This window comes from Chinchilla lanigera, unplaced genomic scaffold, assembly GCF_000276665.1.
Source record: "Chinchilla lanigera isolate Chin_1 unplaced genomic scaffold, ChiLan1.0 scaffold00056, whole genome shotgun sequence".
Lineage (NCBI taxonomy): Eukaryota > Metazoa > Chordata > Mammalia > Rodentia > Chinchillidae > Chinchilla > Chinchilla lanigera.
The window spans coordinates 932,042-951,600 of record NW_004955457.1 but is presented as its reverse complement, the minus strand read 5'-3'; the positions used below and the strand labels follow the sequence as shown (position 1 = coordinate 951,600).

Here is a 19,559-nt window from a genome sequence, read left to right as displayed (position 1 = left end):
ATAGTTGCTCATATCCTATCATTTGGCTTTCAGTGGAAGTGAGGACTTCAGATATCCTGTGTGATTTGCTTCTCTTCTTCCTGAAAAATATCCTCAATTTTATTATGATTTACAAAATGAGGTATAATGGCTTGTGTCCACTCCCATTAGACATCAAAACTGTTTTCTTTACATAAAAAGGAAACCACAAAATGAATAAGAAACAGGGAGTATACAGGTAAGAAATGTGAAATAAGGTTATCAGTTGGTATACAAATTACTTCCCTCAAACAAAGGTAATTAATTCTGTTAAATTAGTAAGAAAGCCATAAAAGGAAAGTCAGTCTTATGGAACTAACGGCATTCTCTGAACTTTCTAATGATCTAATGGTCATGCTTCTAGAGAAAGAGCTATATACTTCTTAGCAGGATGGGCCACAGACAGTACCCTTTCCATTATTTCACAAACTTATCCTGCACAAACTTATTTACATCCCTAAGTAACTGTTGCCACTACCTCTCCATTCTAAGCTATGATATCTTTGAGAACAGGCGCCATGTATCATTCTTTAAGTTCCCAATACGTAGCACAGTAAATAGGGGACTACAAGAGCTGGCGGCTGATAGAATACACAGCCTGTACTGCTGTGGCATGACAGAAAAACCTCTGGAGCTGGAGGACCCCTTTGGAACTTCAACTTTGTCTCTTCCCAAAAATTCTCAGCCATTGTGAGTCTCATCTACATAGCAGGACTGCAAATACCTATCTTACAAAGTTGTGAGTATGATACAGCAAGAAATATGGGTACAGGGTGTCTGCGTGGGCCCTGTCATCACAGGCATTCACTACCATTACCTTTTCATCAAAAATATAGTCCATCTAGAATCTTAGAACCTTAAGAATGCAGAATGGATGTGCCCTATTATTTTATAGCCCTGGAACCTGCAAGCATTGACTAGCAAATTAGGACGAGGCATCGGACCTTGCCCAGGGTTATATAACTCCTTCACTTTATGGGTTTTAAAATTTTCATTATCTATATATAAAAGGAATTTCTATCAGTAGTAATGATCAATTTTCCCCTCCTTACACTGGCAAATTCTTGAGAAAAATCTACACTGTACTGGACTAGCAGATGGTAGGATGTTTAGCACATGGCCAGCACTGTGTGCTTGGTAATAAAGAATATCACTTGAAACAATTGATGGCTGAGGTATCTTTTCTAAATGGCTTTGGCTGGCTCTCCACTGATACCTAGCTGATTCTGCAAGTTTCCTTGGGAGAGGAAGCATCCAGGGAATCTTATACTGTATCTGGCATATTCATTCATTAACTCATCAACATTTATTAAATTATTTTTATATGTATTGCAGTGAGCAAATCAAATAAGAAACCCAGGGATTACAATAAGTTAATGGTAATGGATAAGAAAGGGCATGCACAGAGGATAATCACAACATGTGACAGGGCCCCCAAATCTGAGTTATCACTGGTAATTTTGTAGACTAGAATCAGAAGCCTATTTCAAGACTTTTGTTACCTCAACACTTTTCCTTCACTTTTTCACCAGAGCAGTGGTTCTCTTCCAGGGACAATTTTGCCTGCACCCTATGGGGATATTGACAATGTTTAGAGACATAGTTGGCCATCATAACTGTAAGGGACAGAGTGCTAATGACACCTAGTAGATAGAGACTAAAGATGCTTCTAAACAATGTAAAGCAATCCAAAGGCTTATCCATCCCAAGTGTCAATAATGTCCAGGCTGGCAAACTCTGCACTAGACTGCACAAAACTAGTTCAGTGACAAGCTTTCCCCACTCCACTTCCCAAGACCAGCTTAAGAGACTTAACAGTATTGCTCTGAGGGAATCACGGAGTCTACCTCTTACTGGATACTTCTGGGATGTATATTAAAGCACTATGCAGCACTAAGAAGCCCTACAAATTTGACACATAGGCCAGTCTGACTTTAGAAAATTCAACTCTGGAAGTGAGCTGAGAATGCCTGACTCAAGTCACCAAGTGATAATGGCATCATTTAACCAACTTTTACTGGACCAAGTTGCATGTACACTACCATGGGGTTGGCTGAGAACCTTTTCTTGAAAATGCTGAAGACAAGGACTTTGCCTCAGTGGCGTTTATGGATCGATATTTGGAAAGGAATCCAATAAAGGAAACATCTTGCACTTAAGAATTCTATTACACTAGGAGGAAAACTAAACCCAGAATAGATTTGACTTCTTCTCAGACATGTCTACCAACAGTTACATTTGGGAAATGTCACATTTATATATACTACCATAACGGTACTGGATGTCAGTATTTCCTGTGAGAGGGAAAAAGTACCTGGATAGGTGATATCCGTGTGTGTCACGGTAAGTTCTGTCTATAAAAGGAACCTTTGCTAGGAAACAGACATATGGCAGCTTCTGAAAGGAAAATTCTAACAGTTTTTTTCTCTTAGGGTGAGTTAAATTTTTCTATGTATTTTTCCTTTTTCCTCACAATTATATTTATATCATTATGTAGTGACATCTGGAAAGAAGACGTGAAATATGTTCTAAACCCACTTCCGATGTCAGCTTCAGATGATATTCATTATTGACCTTAACTACAGGTAGAGACTCAGGACACTCAGATGGTCGTTGAGGACCAAGTGGTGTTTGATTCAGCCATTATTCCTGGCTATCCCAAAGCAGGACACTCACAGGAGATTTTTAATTATCTTACATTTCCTCCTGACCTTCATCCTTTAAAGATCATCTGTGCTCCAGATATAATCTGAGTTTGTCCTCATTCAAAACATCTTCCTCCTCACAATCCAGCCACAGTTAAGATTGAGAAGTGCTTTAATTTGTCCTGTCCTAGAGTCTTTTATGTGCTTAGGAAAGACTTTAGAGTTATGTAACCCGAACAAATTGATTTCTAAAAGTTTTCAGAGGCACTCGGCTGGGCAGATAAAGAAATATTTCAGGGGATGAAAATGTATTGGGAAGAGGTGGAATAGGGAGGAAAAAACTCACAGTGTCTTCTGAAGACAGTGTACAAATTCTGTTCTATGGGCAGATTCATTTGGCAACCCTACAAGGAAAGTGGGGTGTATGCAGTGATCCATAGACTCTATCACAGTTAGAAGCCATGCCATCTCCCTATTCCTCTGTGATGACTTGTGTGTGCCTCCCTCTATTTTTCTCTTTCACTTAGTTCTGAGATTCTTCCTCCATGACCTATCTCAAACACCCCTTTTTTTATTCTGCTAGAATACATGCTAGCTGTCCTTACTAATCATACCCTTAAATGCCTCTGGGAGAACTATCTTGACATCTCCCCACCCAAACACCCAACAGTATGATCCACAGTCCTTGGACTCAAACACTGTCCTAAGAAACCTGTGTAAATGATCTCCCTCTGTGTCCAATTTTGTGGGCACAGTGAGAGCTAGACAGTCATCACATTTACCATGTTATAAGTAATTTACCAATCATCTTGTCTCTCTATCCCAATTGGTTTGTAAATTCTACAGGGCATGAAATGTGTCTTATTCATTTCTGTACATACAGGGACTTGCATAGTCTCTAGCCCATTGTACAATTCAATCATTCTCACTGAATGACTGAACAATTTGGGCTGTATGGCGCTTAATACACTCTTCCTGTTTGTTCTTAGAAAATGAATTTGAACTTTTCTTTTTATACTAATTCTAGCTAAAATAGTTAGTAAGTGGTTATAGTTCAAAATTAAAACCATATGAGACCCATAGATCCTATCTCATCATGCAGTCAGTTGAGAGCAAGCACCCGACTTACATCCACTTGTCTTACATTCCCAGTAATTAGATTAATTTCGGTACTCATCTATATTTTTCAATATTAAATACAACCCTTGACTAATTAAAAGTTATGCCTGAATAAAGTTCATTAGCTATTCTTCAAGTTCTGTGGAAGGTGTACAACAGAAGAAAGGTATAAATTTAGACACCATGATTCATGGATGAGGGTCAACCAGGATAAGAAGCACATCTGTAGAGACAGTTTCTCCCAGCTTCCGCAGGACTGCTGAATCACTTCTCCAAATAATGACCTTGTGAGCCCCGGGGATGCTCTCTGCCATTCACTAACTGTGTGAACTATGGTGTACTCAAGGGCTCCCACTGTTTGATGTATTCCTAGAGGCACTGTAGGGGAAGGACAAGGGTAAGATCTGTGCAAAAGAGCAAGAAAACCATAAATGTAAACATTTCTGTTTGCAGATGCCTAGGTACAGTGCGGAATTTTTTTTAAAGCCCCTAATCCTGAAGCTAATACCTTGAGAAGTATGAATTTAATAACAGAAGGCTGGTGCTAAAAGCAAAAATCACATCAAAACTCTTGGCGACTGGCCAGTGAATAGTGACTGCAGTGTGATCTTGTCTTCCAGAAGAGCAGTCTATTAAAAGAAACATGGTGGGCCTCTTTTGATGAGAACGAAAGTGACACTTGTTTCTTCCCTTACAGTACAGAAACAGAAGACTGTTTTGTTTCTTAATGAAGCTATGCTGTTGAATCTTCCTTCACTAGGAAAAAGCAATTTGGTGGGATGGTTTACTCAGTAACCATGCACCAGCTCCATTGCATAGCTATATAAAGCATAAAAGTTAATAGCATGGTGGGAATATCATTAATACAATTTATTACTGTACATAATTTCGTAAATTAAGCTCCAATTACTTGGTAGCTCAGAAAAAATACTGAATATACAGCAATATACAACTTGAGCTAGACAAATTACCTTAAGTTTAGAATAAAAGTAAAAAGATGTAGACATGACCAACTATTCAGAGAATAGTCAACAGAAAATAAACCTCAACTTTAATCTTACTTCCAAAACCAACATATATCACCCCACCCTAATGAATTAGATTCACTATACAATCACAAGGAAAACTATTCCTTTGAAGGGAAGAATATTTATGCTCCATACACAGTGTGTATGTGTGTGTGCATATGTATGTGATTAACTATACCTTTCATAGTTCTTCATGGAGGAAAAAAGGTATAAATAAGAAATTACCAGGTGAGACTGCAATCCAACTGTCCAATTTGTAAATGATGTGTGTTCACGTTTTTAACACATCTTTTAAGGTTTGCTTCACAAAGTGTCCATCTCAATTACACCTGTTCAGGAAGGTATTTGTTTGTTTGTTGTTTGTTGTTTGTTATTACTCCAGCTGAAAGCTCCTGCTCTGAACATGGAGAGAATGTAGCTCAGAAATCCTCTGGCACTCCTCATTGCACCATGTCCTATTATCACTATTGGTTTAATATTTCCCTTCTTCAGCTGGAACATTGGCATAAATCATGCCTAATTTGTCACTTATGCAGGGACGACTATGAACTCTCCAACAGCAGAGAATGCTGTTCTTCCTTTCATCTCACCTTTACACAGATTGCACCAGAGGATACAGGCTCTAGATGGATTTAATCTCTTACAGAAACATACACTGATATAATGTTTGCATCCGTTACAGCATGCTGTTCTCAGAACAGTACATCATGTCATTTCCTGGCCTAAAACTTCCCAATGGTTTCTCGCTATAGTAAAAATTCAAATCCTTTTATGTCTTCCTCCTTGGTTGGGTCTGCATGCTCTTTCCCTTGTGCTTCCTGTGAACACATCCCCATCCCCTCTGAGCGCCCCTCACAGGGCTCCAGCCATGTTAGCTGACTTTCTGTTCCTCCGAATGCTTGGGTCTGTCCCCACCTCAGAGTCCTTCTTTTCCAGATGCTCACATGCTGCTAACAGCGCCTCTTCATCCATCTAGTCTTTATCTAAAATTTGCCTTCAAGCCGAGGACTTTTCTTACCACCCTATTATTTGGTTTTTACTCTTGGGTTTTTTTTTTTTTTTTCCACTACTAGGACCAAACCCAAGGCTCTACATATGCTAAGCAAACCCCATGCCACTCAACTACAGTATAACTCCATCCCTCTTGCCACTGTATTAAATCCCTCTCTTCTAACTTACTTTATTTTCTAGCAGGCACAATTATTATCTTATTACACTATTTATCTATTTGCCTCTTCATTTTTTGCATTGTCTTTCACTCAAATGCAAGTATCAAATGCTAGAGAAATTATCTTCTTCATCTCCGTATCATAGCGCTTGAAATGGTGCCTGGCATATGGAAACATCTCAGTCATTATCTCTTGAATAAATTAATAAATGAATTAAGGAACATCAGAACTGTTCTAAGCAACAACCCTAATTACCTTATTAGAACAACAGAATTTGTGTGAATTAGCAGCCCACCAATTAACTGTCCCAAGTTGTTTCCCATGACAATTCTTGACATGTTTATGTTTGATGCTAAATAGCTTGCAGTTGTTCTTTCTTAAAATGTCCGCCATATTGTGTGATGACCAAAATCATGATGATGCTCTTTAAAAAAAGAATTTAATATTTAAATTTGATGTATCATTTTTGTTGTTTTTGTGTTGTTTGATTTTTGTCTTCATTGTTGTTTTGGTAGGTTTTTTTAATCTTCAAAATTAAAAGAAATTTTTTTTAAAAAAGAACCAAATATCTCCGGTTATACATTAGTGTAATATTTTCTCAGAAGTTACTTTAAAAAAATCCCTAACAGAATGATCCCATGGTCAACTCAATTATAATATTGCTCTCAGTTCTATAGACAAGTAGGCTCCTGGGATTTTTTTTTAGGTACAGAATCCCAAGAAGGAAAACTGTGGTTGTAAATGATCAGGCTGGAAATGGCCGACATTCCCTACCTTCATTCTTCAGCAGCTTTTCATCCCATAAAATAGAGCACACATTAACCTAATTTAAAGGTTGTTGTTTAATTATGTATACTTTCAACTTTATTACTTTGAATTTGGAGACCCTTAATTTTCTTACTTGCACTTTCTGAATTTTATTATATCTGGAAGTACCACTTGGAGTAATATAAATGTGTCATTCTTCTTGGGGATAATACCCCTGTAGCTTATCTTATGCTTGTGAGTAAGTCTTAGGACAATGTGTGATCGACAATGTGGTGGGAACATCTTTGAGGGAAGTAAAGTGGAACGTTTTAGCCACTCATCTTAAAAAGCAAAATCTGAGTAATTCACTGAAAGTGGAGTGTGCTTGATCTCACATAATTATATCGACTCCAAAGTGTACTTACCTTGTGCTTTCACATTTACATCACCAGGGAAAACGCAGTCTTAACTATTTACATGATGGATTTGCAGGACGGTTTTCTCATAAGAAAAAAAATATTTAAGCTCTCAGAAAAACTCAATACATTTGGGAAGTTCCCCTACCTGTCTTTAAACAGCTCATCTTTGATCCCTTTCCTGCGAAGCAGATCTAGTGGCCCATAGGGGGTGTCTTTGCACTTAGAGTCTGTGTCACAGAGTAGGGTTTGCAGGAATGGGAAGAATCCAGTACTAGGAAGGTTTCGAGGTGCGAGGTAACCTGAAATTTAACAAAACAATATTGACATCACTATGACATGTTTGCTGGAAGAAAAAAATATGGTAATAACTCCACTTTGTTAAATTCTCTGTTCAGTATGACTGTCTGTGACCTCCAAACTCAACCCATCTCAGCAGCTGAACTGAACTATGCAATAGAAGCCAGCCTGAAAGATATTTTGCCTTGACTTTTTAAAATTTGCTAGCATGACTCAAAAGACATAAAAATATTTGTTGTCCCATTGATTACTCTTTCTGGATTTACTCTGAGGAAATACTTACAGGCACTGTTGCAGTTAGGGGTGTCATGTCAACGTGATTGGCTTTGGATCTACCTGGGGAATTGTGATGCACATTTCTGGTTGTATCTGGGTGGGCCATCGAGGCGTGGCCTTGGGTTATATGTCTCTTGCCTTTTTCTCCCTAGGTCTGTTTCCCTGCTCTGCTTCCTCACTGCCTGGAGCTAAGCAGGTTTGCTCCTCCACCATCATGTTTCTGTCTTGGAGACAGCTGACCATGAACTGAAAGTGTAAGTCAAATTAAACATCTCTTCTTTTAAGTTGTGGTTGTTGGGTATTTTGTCCCAGCAATGGGAAAGCTGGATAATTTCAAAAATGTTTCCTCAAATATTTTAAAAATAAATCACATTGTATATATATATATATATATATATATATGATAAAACACACTGCAGCATATAAAATTTCAATTCATATGAAAAAGTTCAGTGTTCGAAGGAATAGATTAGAGAACAGAATATATTTTATGAGCATATGAACAGATAATTGTAATTTCTTAACATACATTTAAACACATGTATAATAAAAACCTGACATTATAAAAGAGCTTTGATGGCTTTTTTTGCCTACATGGTATATCTCACATAATTTTTATTTACTTTTACTGCATGTTTACTCATGTCACAATGTACATTGCTATTTCTGTAATCAAAATATATATAGATGCAGCCAACTTTTCAGATACTGTACTAGGAAACTTTTTGGTCTCTTCCAAATATAATATTTCTATTATCCTATGTGCACAATTTTTTTCCTTTTTAAAAATAATGCAATTAATGTGAAGGAATAAGTAGATTTTCCCCAAAATTAGTGATAGGAAACAACTACAATAGTAAAGGCATTTATTATATTTACTTTAATGTTTATTTTACAACATGTAATGGTGGCAAGACATTTGGCAGAGCTACAAAATACAAATTTTTTCCATTAGGTCTGGTATTAAAACACTAGAGTCCTCCCTTTCAGAAAATACAGAGACTACAAACTTTCAAAATAGGCAGGTCTAGAAACCTCAAGGGAAAATTCCAAACTGAAGTCCAACAAGCGAAACCTGAATTTCTTCACAAGTCTATTAAAGAGCGTCAGTGATGTCTGCCTTCATTTTAAAGAGGAAGAAGCAAAGCTTCTTAAAAAATGTTAAAAGCAACACGACTGCATTTATACACTAGCAGAGAGCATAATAAACAGAAAGTTAATCCAAGTAACTTAAATACAGATCTGCGTCGAGAAAGAAACTGGAAAGAAAATGAAAGGGACTGTAGGATTGGCGGCCAGAAGAAAAGGAAAGAGGATTTTTATCAGAAAAAAGCAATTTTGGAAAATGCTGTATTATTAACTTTGGAGATGGGGAAAGGCACCAAAAGGCAAGGAACAAAGAAAACATTAGAAGTCAGAAAAGGCGAGAACACAGATTCTCCCCTAGAAAGTCCAGAAGACATGCAGCCACGCAGACACCTTGATTTGTAGTCAACTAATATTATATTCTCAGCATCCAGCTTGCAGCATGGTCAATAATAAGTACTGTTATTTTCCTGTGTTTTTTTTTTACAATTATATTTATTGGTATATTTTAGGTACACATAATGATCACATTCATCATAGGGAATTTGTTCAAAACATTCAATTTGTGATAATTTATTACAGCAGTCATAAGTAAACAGTATGGATGCTAATACTGGTATGAATGGAAGTTTTGAAAACTTGGAAAAAATTAGACAGAGCTTAAGTCCACCAAACTGTTCATGAGTACCTTCTAAGCAGAAAGATCAGTACTTTGCCTAATAATCAACCCACAGAAGGCTGAGGTGGATCCATTGATTCCCATCAAGGTTCTTCCCGTGCAGCTCCCTGAACAAGCTAGAGAGGAGCAGTCATGTTGCCTGTTAGCTTTTCACACATCCATCTAGAGTGAACTCCTGCCGTGATGAACTGCTTACAGCAAGGCCTTTGAAATCTGTACAGGAAGTTCACTATCCTGGTACTCCACCTTCTAACACAGAACCCAGCTCTAGCACTCACTCGGGTTACAGGTCTCCAAATAGGCTTGTTCCTGCTCAAACACACATCTTCTTCAACTGGGAAAATGGGAGGTAGATAGAAGGGCAACAGAAATGGATGATCAGATGATCTCACTGATTTATTTAGCATCTCCTGTATCCTTTGTCACTAAGCATAATGGTTTGGCTGGGTGAGCCAGTGCTAAAGTCAGTGGGAGCTCAAGCAAAAAGCAATGTCAAGAGCGGGAAGAGAGAAGATGGAATGGGGAGAAGAGCCAGGAAGAGGTGGCGCTTCACACCCAGTGCTATCTTTCCTGGCATTGATTACAGCTTGTGACATTTGAAAGGAATTTGAAGGAATTTAAATCCACAGCATTCTTTGATGTGATATGGCCAGAAGATAAGCCTACTTTATAGAAAATTTGTCACAGGGTTTCTTTAACAATAAGCTCCCAGGGTGCTGAAAATACAGACAGTTGATGCCTTGTACCGATTTTTAATAAATGATATTAAACTCATTAGAATGGGATTTTGCAAATGAGAAATTGGTTCAATGAAGCACAAGTTTCAGTTCTCACAATGCCACGCAGAGCACAGACTGCCACATCTTTTACTTTAACCTTTCACCAAGGACTGCACTCACTGGGGTGAGGGGACTACTGAAGCAACCACAGCACTGATTAAGGAGCTCCTGGATCCCATGTACTATGCTAGGCAAGTAACAAGTGTTTACATAATTCTTTCTTCAGTGTCCATAATTTCTTATACACATCAACTTTTCTCAAAACCTGGAAATCCTCTAGAACTGAAAAATCAGAATTAAAAGCATTTCAACTTTAGCACAGCTTTCCTGTGAAAAGTCACTGACTTTTAAATTTTTTGTCCATCTCAGTTATGTGTGGAAGGAAGCAACTGTCAGAACAACAGTGCAATCAAACCATCAAATGTTTGCAAGAGCCACTAATTTTAACTCGAACTTATTCTATTCTGAAGGTATCTCTTACACTTTCAGTTCCTAAAGTAATGTTTCCCTTTATAGTCCCAAATGTGAAGATAAAGGTAACATTTCTCCGTCTTTCACAAAACTTCTCATAGAAAGCATACAGAAGGCAAAGTTAAAGCTAATCCTTGGTGTCCCTGGCCCCAGCAAAGGACAGACTGAAGGAAAGAAATGAAAGAAGATCACAATGATGCAAGCCACAGAACATCTAGCAGATTAAAAAAAGAAAGACTTCGGGGGCTTTCCAGGATGTTAGGCTGGATAAAGTTCTTGATCTGATGACTCTCAAAAGTCTCACTCCCAGGAAAGTGTTTATGCCTCTCTTCAGGAGGAAAGCTACTGACAACCCCACCAATTACATGGGGATCAAATTCAGAAGACTCCAACATAGTCTGGAGGTGGGATAGGGATAGGGTGGTGAGAAATAAAATCCCAAGCCATTTAGTTTCTCAATAGCACTAGGAAGAGGCAGTCAGCACTAACCCCCATGGGTAAGGAGAGGTCGTTCCTCTAAAATGGATACGGGCCACATTACTAGGACAGTCCATCTTAACATTGACACAGTCCAGTTCTGTTCTGGAGAGTTGAGTCAAACCAAAGCACAAAATAACCTTAAGAACAAACCACAAATTTACCAAGGTTTAAACTATATCATATTTATTCTCCATGCTGTTAGAATGAAGCCAGATTATTAAAAGATTCAGTTCCAAGAATTTTTCAAACTATAAACTTTTTACGCAGTTATGATATCAACTAATGCATCAGTGTTTATTTAAAACAAAGATCAAGTTTTGAGTGTTTTCCCTATTTTGCACAAAGCCCTTTATTGGGAACAATATTTATGTGCTACAATGTGAAGATGAAGGCATGGTTCTCAAGAATGTGGGCTCTGGACCAATAACATCAGCACACCCAGGGAGTTATTAGAAATGAAATTTTCAGGGGTTAGGGATGTAGTTCAGTGCTTTGCATGTGCCAAAGGCTCTGAGTTCAATCCCCTTCACAGCAGGAAAGGGAGAGAGAGAGATTTCAACCTCATTCCAAACTTTGCAGGGTTCTGTGTTTTTATGGGCACTTCAGGTAATACATCAAGGTCTTTGTTCCCCTACATTAGACTACAAACTTTTTCTTAAAAATCAGACAGTAGATATTATGATCTATGAGTAGCATTGTCTCCATACAATTACTCAGTTCTGCAACTGTAGTATAATAGCAGCCATGGATGATGTGCACATAAGCAGACCTGGTTGTCCTCCAGTAAAACTGTACTTACAAAAGAAACAGGCATTTAGCTCGATTTGGCCCATGTCTCTAATTTGCTGTCCCTGGGAGGATAAACCTGCCTGCGAATATCCCTTTTTCTCTCTTGCCTTGCTCATTTCTTGTTTTCATTTTTCCCCACACTTTTCTCACCTCAGTGCACCCAATCTATTTCATCTCCCCTTTCTTCTATTTATTAATCTTTTCTATTTTCCTTTGTACCCACCACCTCCTCTCTTTACTGAATCTCCATTTCTTTTCACTTTCTCCTGCTGCTCCCTGTGTTCCTCCTATTCTTTTTATTCATTGAAGTAGCTAAGAATGCAACTGTTGTCCAAAGTCTTTCTCTACTACTTTATTTTTTAAATTTTTACTTTAGTATAATTTTTAATAAATTCAAGAGCACAAAGCGATGTTGCTCATTGGCACTGTTTAGAGAAGTGATGTTTTCCATTTAATGCATTATTTAAGAAAGAAATATTGCAGTCTTTTAAGTAACGAAGCTACCTCCAGTTGACATCATTAGCCTCAGGAAGTGTTCTGTAAGCTGCCTTGGTGACATTTGTAGACATTACAGTAAAGGTAGAATTGGAGAATTTCCACTGCGTTTCTTTGTGTTTTTCTCAAAACAGGTCAGAACCCAACCTAGCTGGTATTTTTGTATTTCTAGGTGAAAGGAATTAGTCTTTACCCCAGGGAAGAGAAGAATGATAAATCTTGGAAAGAAAATTCTAACTAAAGATAAATAGAGTTCCTCGTTGGAGGCATTATATTTTTTGTAATTTTTCAGCCATAGGGTTACATTGGCAGTACAAGTGTCGGGCCTTTTGATCACACAAATGTTAATCACCTTGCCAAACACCACAAAAGTTTAGCACCATGATGATGAGAGTAGAGGAAACAATCGATCCAAAAACTTCAAGTAATTAAACACAAGCAATTAAATTCTCTAATATAAATAAAGAAAATACAGAAAAGGAAATTAATTTTAGAAGTATATTTGTAATATTTCTTGGAGTGAGACTTTTTTTTCACTCTGCTGGTGTTTTTAAGGAAATTTTATTCTCAAATATATTTTTAAAGACATAGTTAACAGAGTAAACTGTCAATAGAAACCTGATCTTTCAAGTTATTTCAAAATATGACATCAGGAATCCATAGGCTGCTCCCCCAGACACCTCCCACTTGGAAGATCAGTTGGGTCTAAGAGGAGATGTCCTGTTCCACCACCCATAACAGAGAGAATGAAAGGCAGTAGCCCTTCTTGATTCCAATCCCTCTGAACAAGGGCTTCAGCACTTGTGTGGTGTGCCATGACCTTAGCATAGGGTTCAAACTAAAGTGACTTTGAAGCTTCAGATAGAAATAGTCACTCAAGAAAACTGCAATTTTTCTAGACACTGGATAAAGAATAGGCTATCTGGTAAAAAATAAGAGAGAAATCATGACGTTGTCCTTAGCACAATGTAGAGCATGCTGTAAGGAATTACTGAACATATGAATGAATGAATTATGAATGAATGAATGCACCAACTTTTGGGGAATTGTAGGAAGAATGAATGATTCAGAATGAATGATGACTTTAACATAGTATATATCTGTATGTTATTATTTGGAGGTCAAGGTTTCCAATTTCAAATCTATTTTTATAGTGTATTTCGTGGATGCTGTAAAGTCAATGGCTAAACCTGCATTCTATTTATGTGCCATTTAAAAATAGATTGATAAAGATATTTATTATCATAATTTCATTAGGCCATGGTTTTTCTGAAAATAAAATTAATTCACATTGATATCTATAATATCAACCTCTGGATCTACTACCCCCTAAAGTGAAGCCATTGTTATATATTCAATAAATAGTTACTGAACTCATATTGTGCTTGGCAGAAGTAAGGTGTTAGATATGGTTCATTCTATTTAACAAAGAAAATTTCTATTTTAACATTTAAAAGTATAATTCTGGGTTATTATGGAGGAGGGGAAGGGCAGAGAGAGGTGCGCAAGAGGAGCAGAAACATCCCTGATTTTCAAGCTAATCACACTTTATTATAAAATAGATGTGGAAGCCACTATTTCCCAAATGCCCAGAAGTGTACATGAGTATAAGAAAGAATGTAGGTGAAAGCAAACACTAGAACAATAATTTTACAAATCCTACTTGATTTCTGAAGGAATGTAGTGTGCACTAGTTGACATGAGCCCTGTGACAGTCCTGTAGGGCAGAAAAGGCAGGTGTTCTACCCATTTCACAGGGAACCTCAAAGAGATCAACCAATTTGATCCAGGTTTATGGTTGGCAAAATGCCAGAGATGGATCTGGAACTACATGACTCAGGACATTAACAAAATCAAAATTTTGTTCAGCTAAGTCTTGGTATCTCAGAGAGAATAACAGTCTGAGGACCGAGAAAGCAAGTGCACCTCTAGTTTTGCTGTATAATCACTGAGTCACAGGTGGTAAAGTTACTTTTCTAAAGTCTCTATTTCCACACCTACCAAAATGAGGATAATGGGCCTTGCCACCAGTGGAACACGGCGAAGGTGAGTTAGATAAAGCTTGTGTGAGGCCCTGTGAACACCGAAGACGACAGGCCCCAAAGAACCATGAGTTACCATTGCCCACCAGGCTGTGTTGCATCATTTATCGTGCTTATTACTCAGTAGCTGAGGCTTCGTTGCTCAACCTTGAACCACGGAATGGTTAGGAGTGTTCCATGGTGTGCGTCTCTCCCTAATAATTCATAATGTGTACCTGTATGAACTGGTGCAGTGCTTCAATTACTGTGTGCGCAGTGGGTGTGGTGCTATGACGCATTCTTCTGAATTCTCCCCAGGCAAGTTTTGCTTTGTAAGAGAGGTGCTTTTCCAAGTTCAAATCTACTGGCAAAAAATGTGGACTGTAGCTGGCAGTGTGGGCTAAGCCAAATGCCTTATTCCTACAGCAAGGAGCTCTTATATTCAAAAAGCATATTCAAGAGGAATGTTTGCCTATATCCAGTGGCTGCCGTGACAGGGAACAAGAACAAGTCTTGGGTCCTTTGGGTGGATCCTGCTGCTGGGATCCATCCCACATCACCCACAGCCCTCAGAGCTGCTGCCAAGTACACAAGCAGACAGATGTTGAAAGGCACAAAAAGTGTACCAGCAGAGATAATTTGGGGACTCTGGCTATGAAACTACAGCCAAGAGAAAGCAGGTAAAAATTCCTGTTTTTATGTAGGTACTTATCACTATGATCATTTTTTAAGAGAAGAGGGATTTTAAAGAAAGTGATCTGGACTCAGGATTTTGCTGTTGCTTTGGGTAGTGTCTCTTTGGTCTGTAAGTATAGACTTGAATGGACAGTCAGCCCAGGGGTCCCATAATCCACCTGACTGTCCAGAGCAGAATATACCTCCTGATCTCTGAATATTAAGGATCCCCTGCTGGATGGTGAATTCCAAAGCTTACGGCCAAATCTATTTAAATTTTAAACAAAATGTCTTCTTTCAAGGCAGGGAGGCATAACAGAAACATATTTATTATAGATAATAAACTCTCATAGGGACTGAATCTGGGGAAGTTTAAAAATAAGAATCTCACCCATAGTATTCAAAATATTCTCACATGGCAAAGAATGTTGAGGTCCAGGGCTCATCTTAGGTGAGTGGGCTCTGTGAGTCTTATTAGATGGACCTAACAGTGACCATTATTTTGCTTTTCCAAAACTTGCCCTTCAGTAACAAAGACTCACAGTTTCATCTCAGAAACTTCCCCATGTAAGGCCATGTATGGCCGTGTACAAACCAAATCTTATCAGCTGTTTTTTTTCCTTTTTACCTCTAAATTAAAGTTACAAGACAGAAAAATGAACCGTGGACTTTCATTGCTTTGTAAGATATTCTCTCGCTAAAGTTCAGACTCCTAATTCTCTTGGATGTATCCAACTAGGAAAATGCCCTGCGGTACCATCAGGGCTGAAATAAACCAGGTGTACATAGAGTAGGCGTGACTGTGCCCACGGGTCATGGCAGACAGACTGGTACTGGGGGCTGTGAGCTCCTGTGCTGAACCCCACAGTGAGCCCCTCTGTGTTTAGCTCTTTCCCTGAGCTACTGCCCCTTCCACTGATCCAGCGACAGGGCGGGCTTCTAGCAGAACTGCGGCACCCTAAAAAAAAGGGTACTGTCCTCAGTGCTTGGCATCTGTTCTGGTCCCTGAGGAAGGAGCTGCACTAACGCTTAGCTGCATGGCAGACCACCCAGGCTTGGAGACAGTAAACACACAAAGCCTGCACAGAGAGAATCACCTGAGGAAATTCCTTTCCTGTTACCCTACTCTCCAGTGTTGTCTTTAGGGAAGTGCGGACAGAGTCCATCGGGGAGCATCAGGGATTTCCCTAAACCAGACTCTGGGGCCAGATAAACTCAGGAAACTGGAGTCTTTCTACATTTCTGGGAAAGCCAGGATATATTTGCATATTAAAAACTCTAAGAAGTGCTTCAGTTTTTAAAAATCTGAAAAACTTTAGTTAATACCATATTTACATGTGGTAATGGGATTTTTTTTTTTATTTTCTGCTTTGTGTGTGTACTTTTAAGTTAGCACTCCATAATGTCCTAAGAATGAGTATTCCAATGAGGTAGACCGAGAAAATGCCTTAATCCATGATCTTACATGTTCCAGCTGACAAGGACCTGAAAACTCGAAAGCTGTTATTCTTTCTTCTGTAGAAAGAAGTTTCTTACATAAGAAAATTCTTGGTTTCAAGTCTTGACCTATTAAAATTTACTTGTAAATTGTCATCTCACTAATGAGGCTTAAATATGGTAATTCAGTAAGCACCCTGTGCTTTGCATTACTATTTGTGGGAGTCCTTCAGTAAAACCCAAGACAGTTTAGAAAGGAAATTTCATTCCAGAAGGATTAGAGGAGGTTTATCAAAGTACACACTCTATAATGGGAAAAAAATATGATAACAAGGAAATCTGAATGAGAGTAGGAAGGGAAACATAAAGCCCACACAATAATTGATCCCCTGAATCTGAGCATGCTAGAGGTTGTCATTTTGGGGTGTTCTTTTTGTTTGTTTGTTTGTTTTGTCTTTTTGAGACAGGGTCTCACCATGCAGTTCAGACTGGTCTTGAACTCACTTTGTTGCCCAGACTGGCCTCGAACTCACAAGGATCCTCCTGCCTCAGCTTCTTGAGTTCTGCGATTACAGGTATGCACCACCACGCCCAATTAAGGTTGTCACAAATTGGGATCCTAATGACCTAAGCCCAAGGAGCCAGAAAAATGTGATCATTTACCCAGGTTACAATATCCATAAAATAAGATAAAAATGAAATGTCTTAAGAAGGGGCATAGTTTTTCTTACACACAGAGAAATTACACTATCAGAGTCCAAGAGACTTACTTCAATGTGTGCTAGTGTACCTGTGCCCTGCCCCAGCACAGGCCCCTCAGAGAAAGTGACTGATTATTACCTGGAATGATCGCACCCTGTAGGTGGTGGTGCCCTCTAAGAGGGGACTGAAGGACTGTGCTTCCCTCATCACTCAGGTGTGTGGAATACTGAGCGAGATAAAATAGTGCAAAGTGGCCGCAAAAATGTCATCTCCAACTTCTCCCCCAAGATTTTGCCCTTCTGGTCACCTGAGCTAAGTTATGGATTGTTGCCAGGAGCTGCATATTGGCCGAACTTTTGGGAATCACTCCAGTTAATGGAGCACCAGACAGCCGCAGGAATGAAAAAAAACACCCTTCTAATCCTAGCTTTGCAAATGATTCATTATGAATCGATGACCCTCTACCTTGAGTCAATTTCTTCACTTACACAAGGAAAAAGGCCTGGACAACCCATCAATCACAAGTGTTATGAACAAAAAAGTCTCCTGTAAAAGGAGATTAGCATGTTGAAGTATTAAGCACTTAAGAGGAAAATTATGTTTGGAAATTAAAATGTGATTTCAGTAACCCATTAAGAGTAATGATATGGAGAAAAGAAATTCAGTAATTATCTTTACAGAGATATGTTACTAACAATGACTTTTTTCATTTGGAAATCTGAGTTAGTATCACAGAGAATTTTGTGTGCTATAGTGTAAAAAAAAGGCCAATGAAATATATTTCTGGGATCACTGTGTAGGGAAAAAAATACAGCAAAAGCTTAGTAACTTCTCCAATAAATAGATTTTTTATTCCTGGGGACACTCTTTTGGTTGGGAATCCTACCTATCCTCAACAGCCTGTGTAATAATTAGGTTTTTGGTATTCATATACCGTCTACTTACAAATGATATATGTGACAATCTGCCAGTGGAAAAAGTGTGTCACAAACTTTTCTTTCCAGCGGGACTGTTGACAGGTAGCAACCCCATCTGCTTGTCAGACTTGACTTTTCTCCTACACCAGAGCCCCTTACCAAGACCTCTGCCAATCGGAAGAAGGCAATTTACGTGATCCAGGGCTTGTCTGGTAACCCACAATGTATCACTAGCCTTTTCCTTCACTCTATGCAAATCTTCTTTTCATCAAAGTTGCTGTCTCATTAAAAAGAAAAAAAAAATAAAATAAAGCAGAGAAAAATTTCCCAGTGGCATTTTCCTGAGTTGTATTGTTCAAAATTTATCCATTTAAAAAACTGGCATAGAAATTAGGACTTCCTATGTTTTCCTTAAGAAAACTTAATACTTTAGAAAAATACACATTAAAGTCAAGAGACCCCCTTTCACTCCACACTGGCATTTAAAAAAAAAATCTGACAATATCGGCTGGAGAGGGGAATGGGGCCAATGGAGCAATAGGAACTCTCTCTCACTCCATGGTGGGGAAAAGTAAATTGGGGAAGCTACTGTGGAAAGCATTTGGTCACATTCCATAAATTTTAAAATGTGCCTAATTCTAAGTGTGCACCACAGAAACACACACACGTGTATACGGATACACATAAAAGAACATCGATCACAATGGTATTGGTTAAAAAGAATCTAAATGCTCATGCAAACACTACAGTTAAATAGATTATGATATACCTATCCAATGGTACCTGTGTATCTCTGAAACATGATGCTGAGCAAAGCATAACAGTGTTTCTAAAATATACAATACAAAAGAATTACAAGTGTGGGATACTATTGTAGAAACCTGTAATTTGTAAAATTGAAAAACCTCCAAAATAATATTATGGAATTATTCAGGTTTATAAATGCGTAATAAAAACCCAAAACAAGGGTAGGAATGCCATGCAAGGAATTCATGATAACGGTCTCAGGAATGGAAGGAAGGAGGCAGGAAGACAAGCAGAATATGGGACCCGGGAGATTCACACAGGAGTAAGGCCTTTAACTTCTGATTCCCTTTAAATTATAACAAGAAATAAATGTTGAAACCAATATTGCTTAAAAATGTTAGGATTTGATAAGGTTGAATAAAGGACATGTGTTATTTTAATGGTAGTTCTATGTTACTTTTTTTTTTTTATTTTAAGGATAAAAGGAGGGAAACATTAACAGACATACAACATTTTACAACATATCACAAGCACAATACAGACAATACAGAGTTCCAAACAAA

At 38.3% G+C, this 19,559-nt stretch overlaps 1 protein-coding gene across 1 annotated transcript in view; it reads right to left on the bottom strand.

Moving 5' to 3' along the window:
* Positions 1 to 19,559, bottom strand: part of Abca12 (ATP-binding cassette, sub-family A (ABC1), member 12) — a 176,773-nt gene that overhangs the window by 111,113 nt on the left and 46,101 nt on the right. Inside the window, exon 4 of the mRNA XM_013520777.1 lies at positions 7,291 to 7,444. Within this exon, the coding sequence (XP_013376231.1) occupies positions 7,291 to 7,444 (154 nt within the window). The remainder of the gene's footprint in view (positions 1 to 7,290; positions 7,445 to 19,559) is intronic.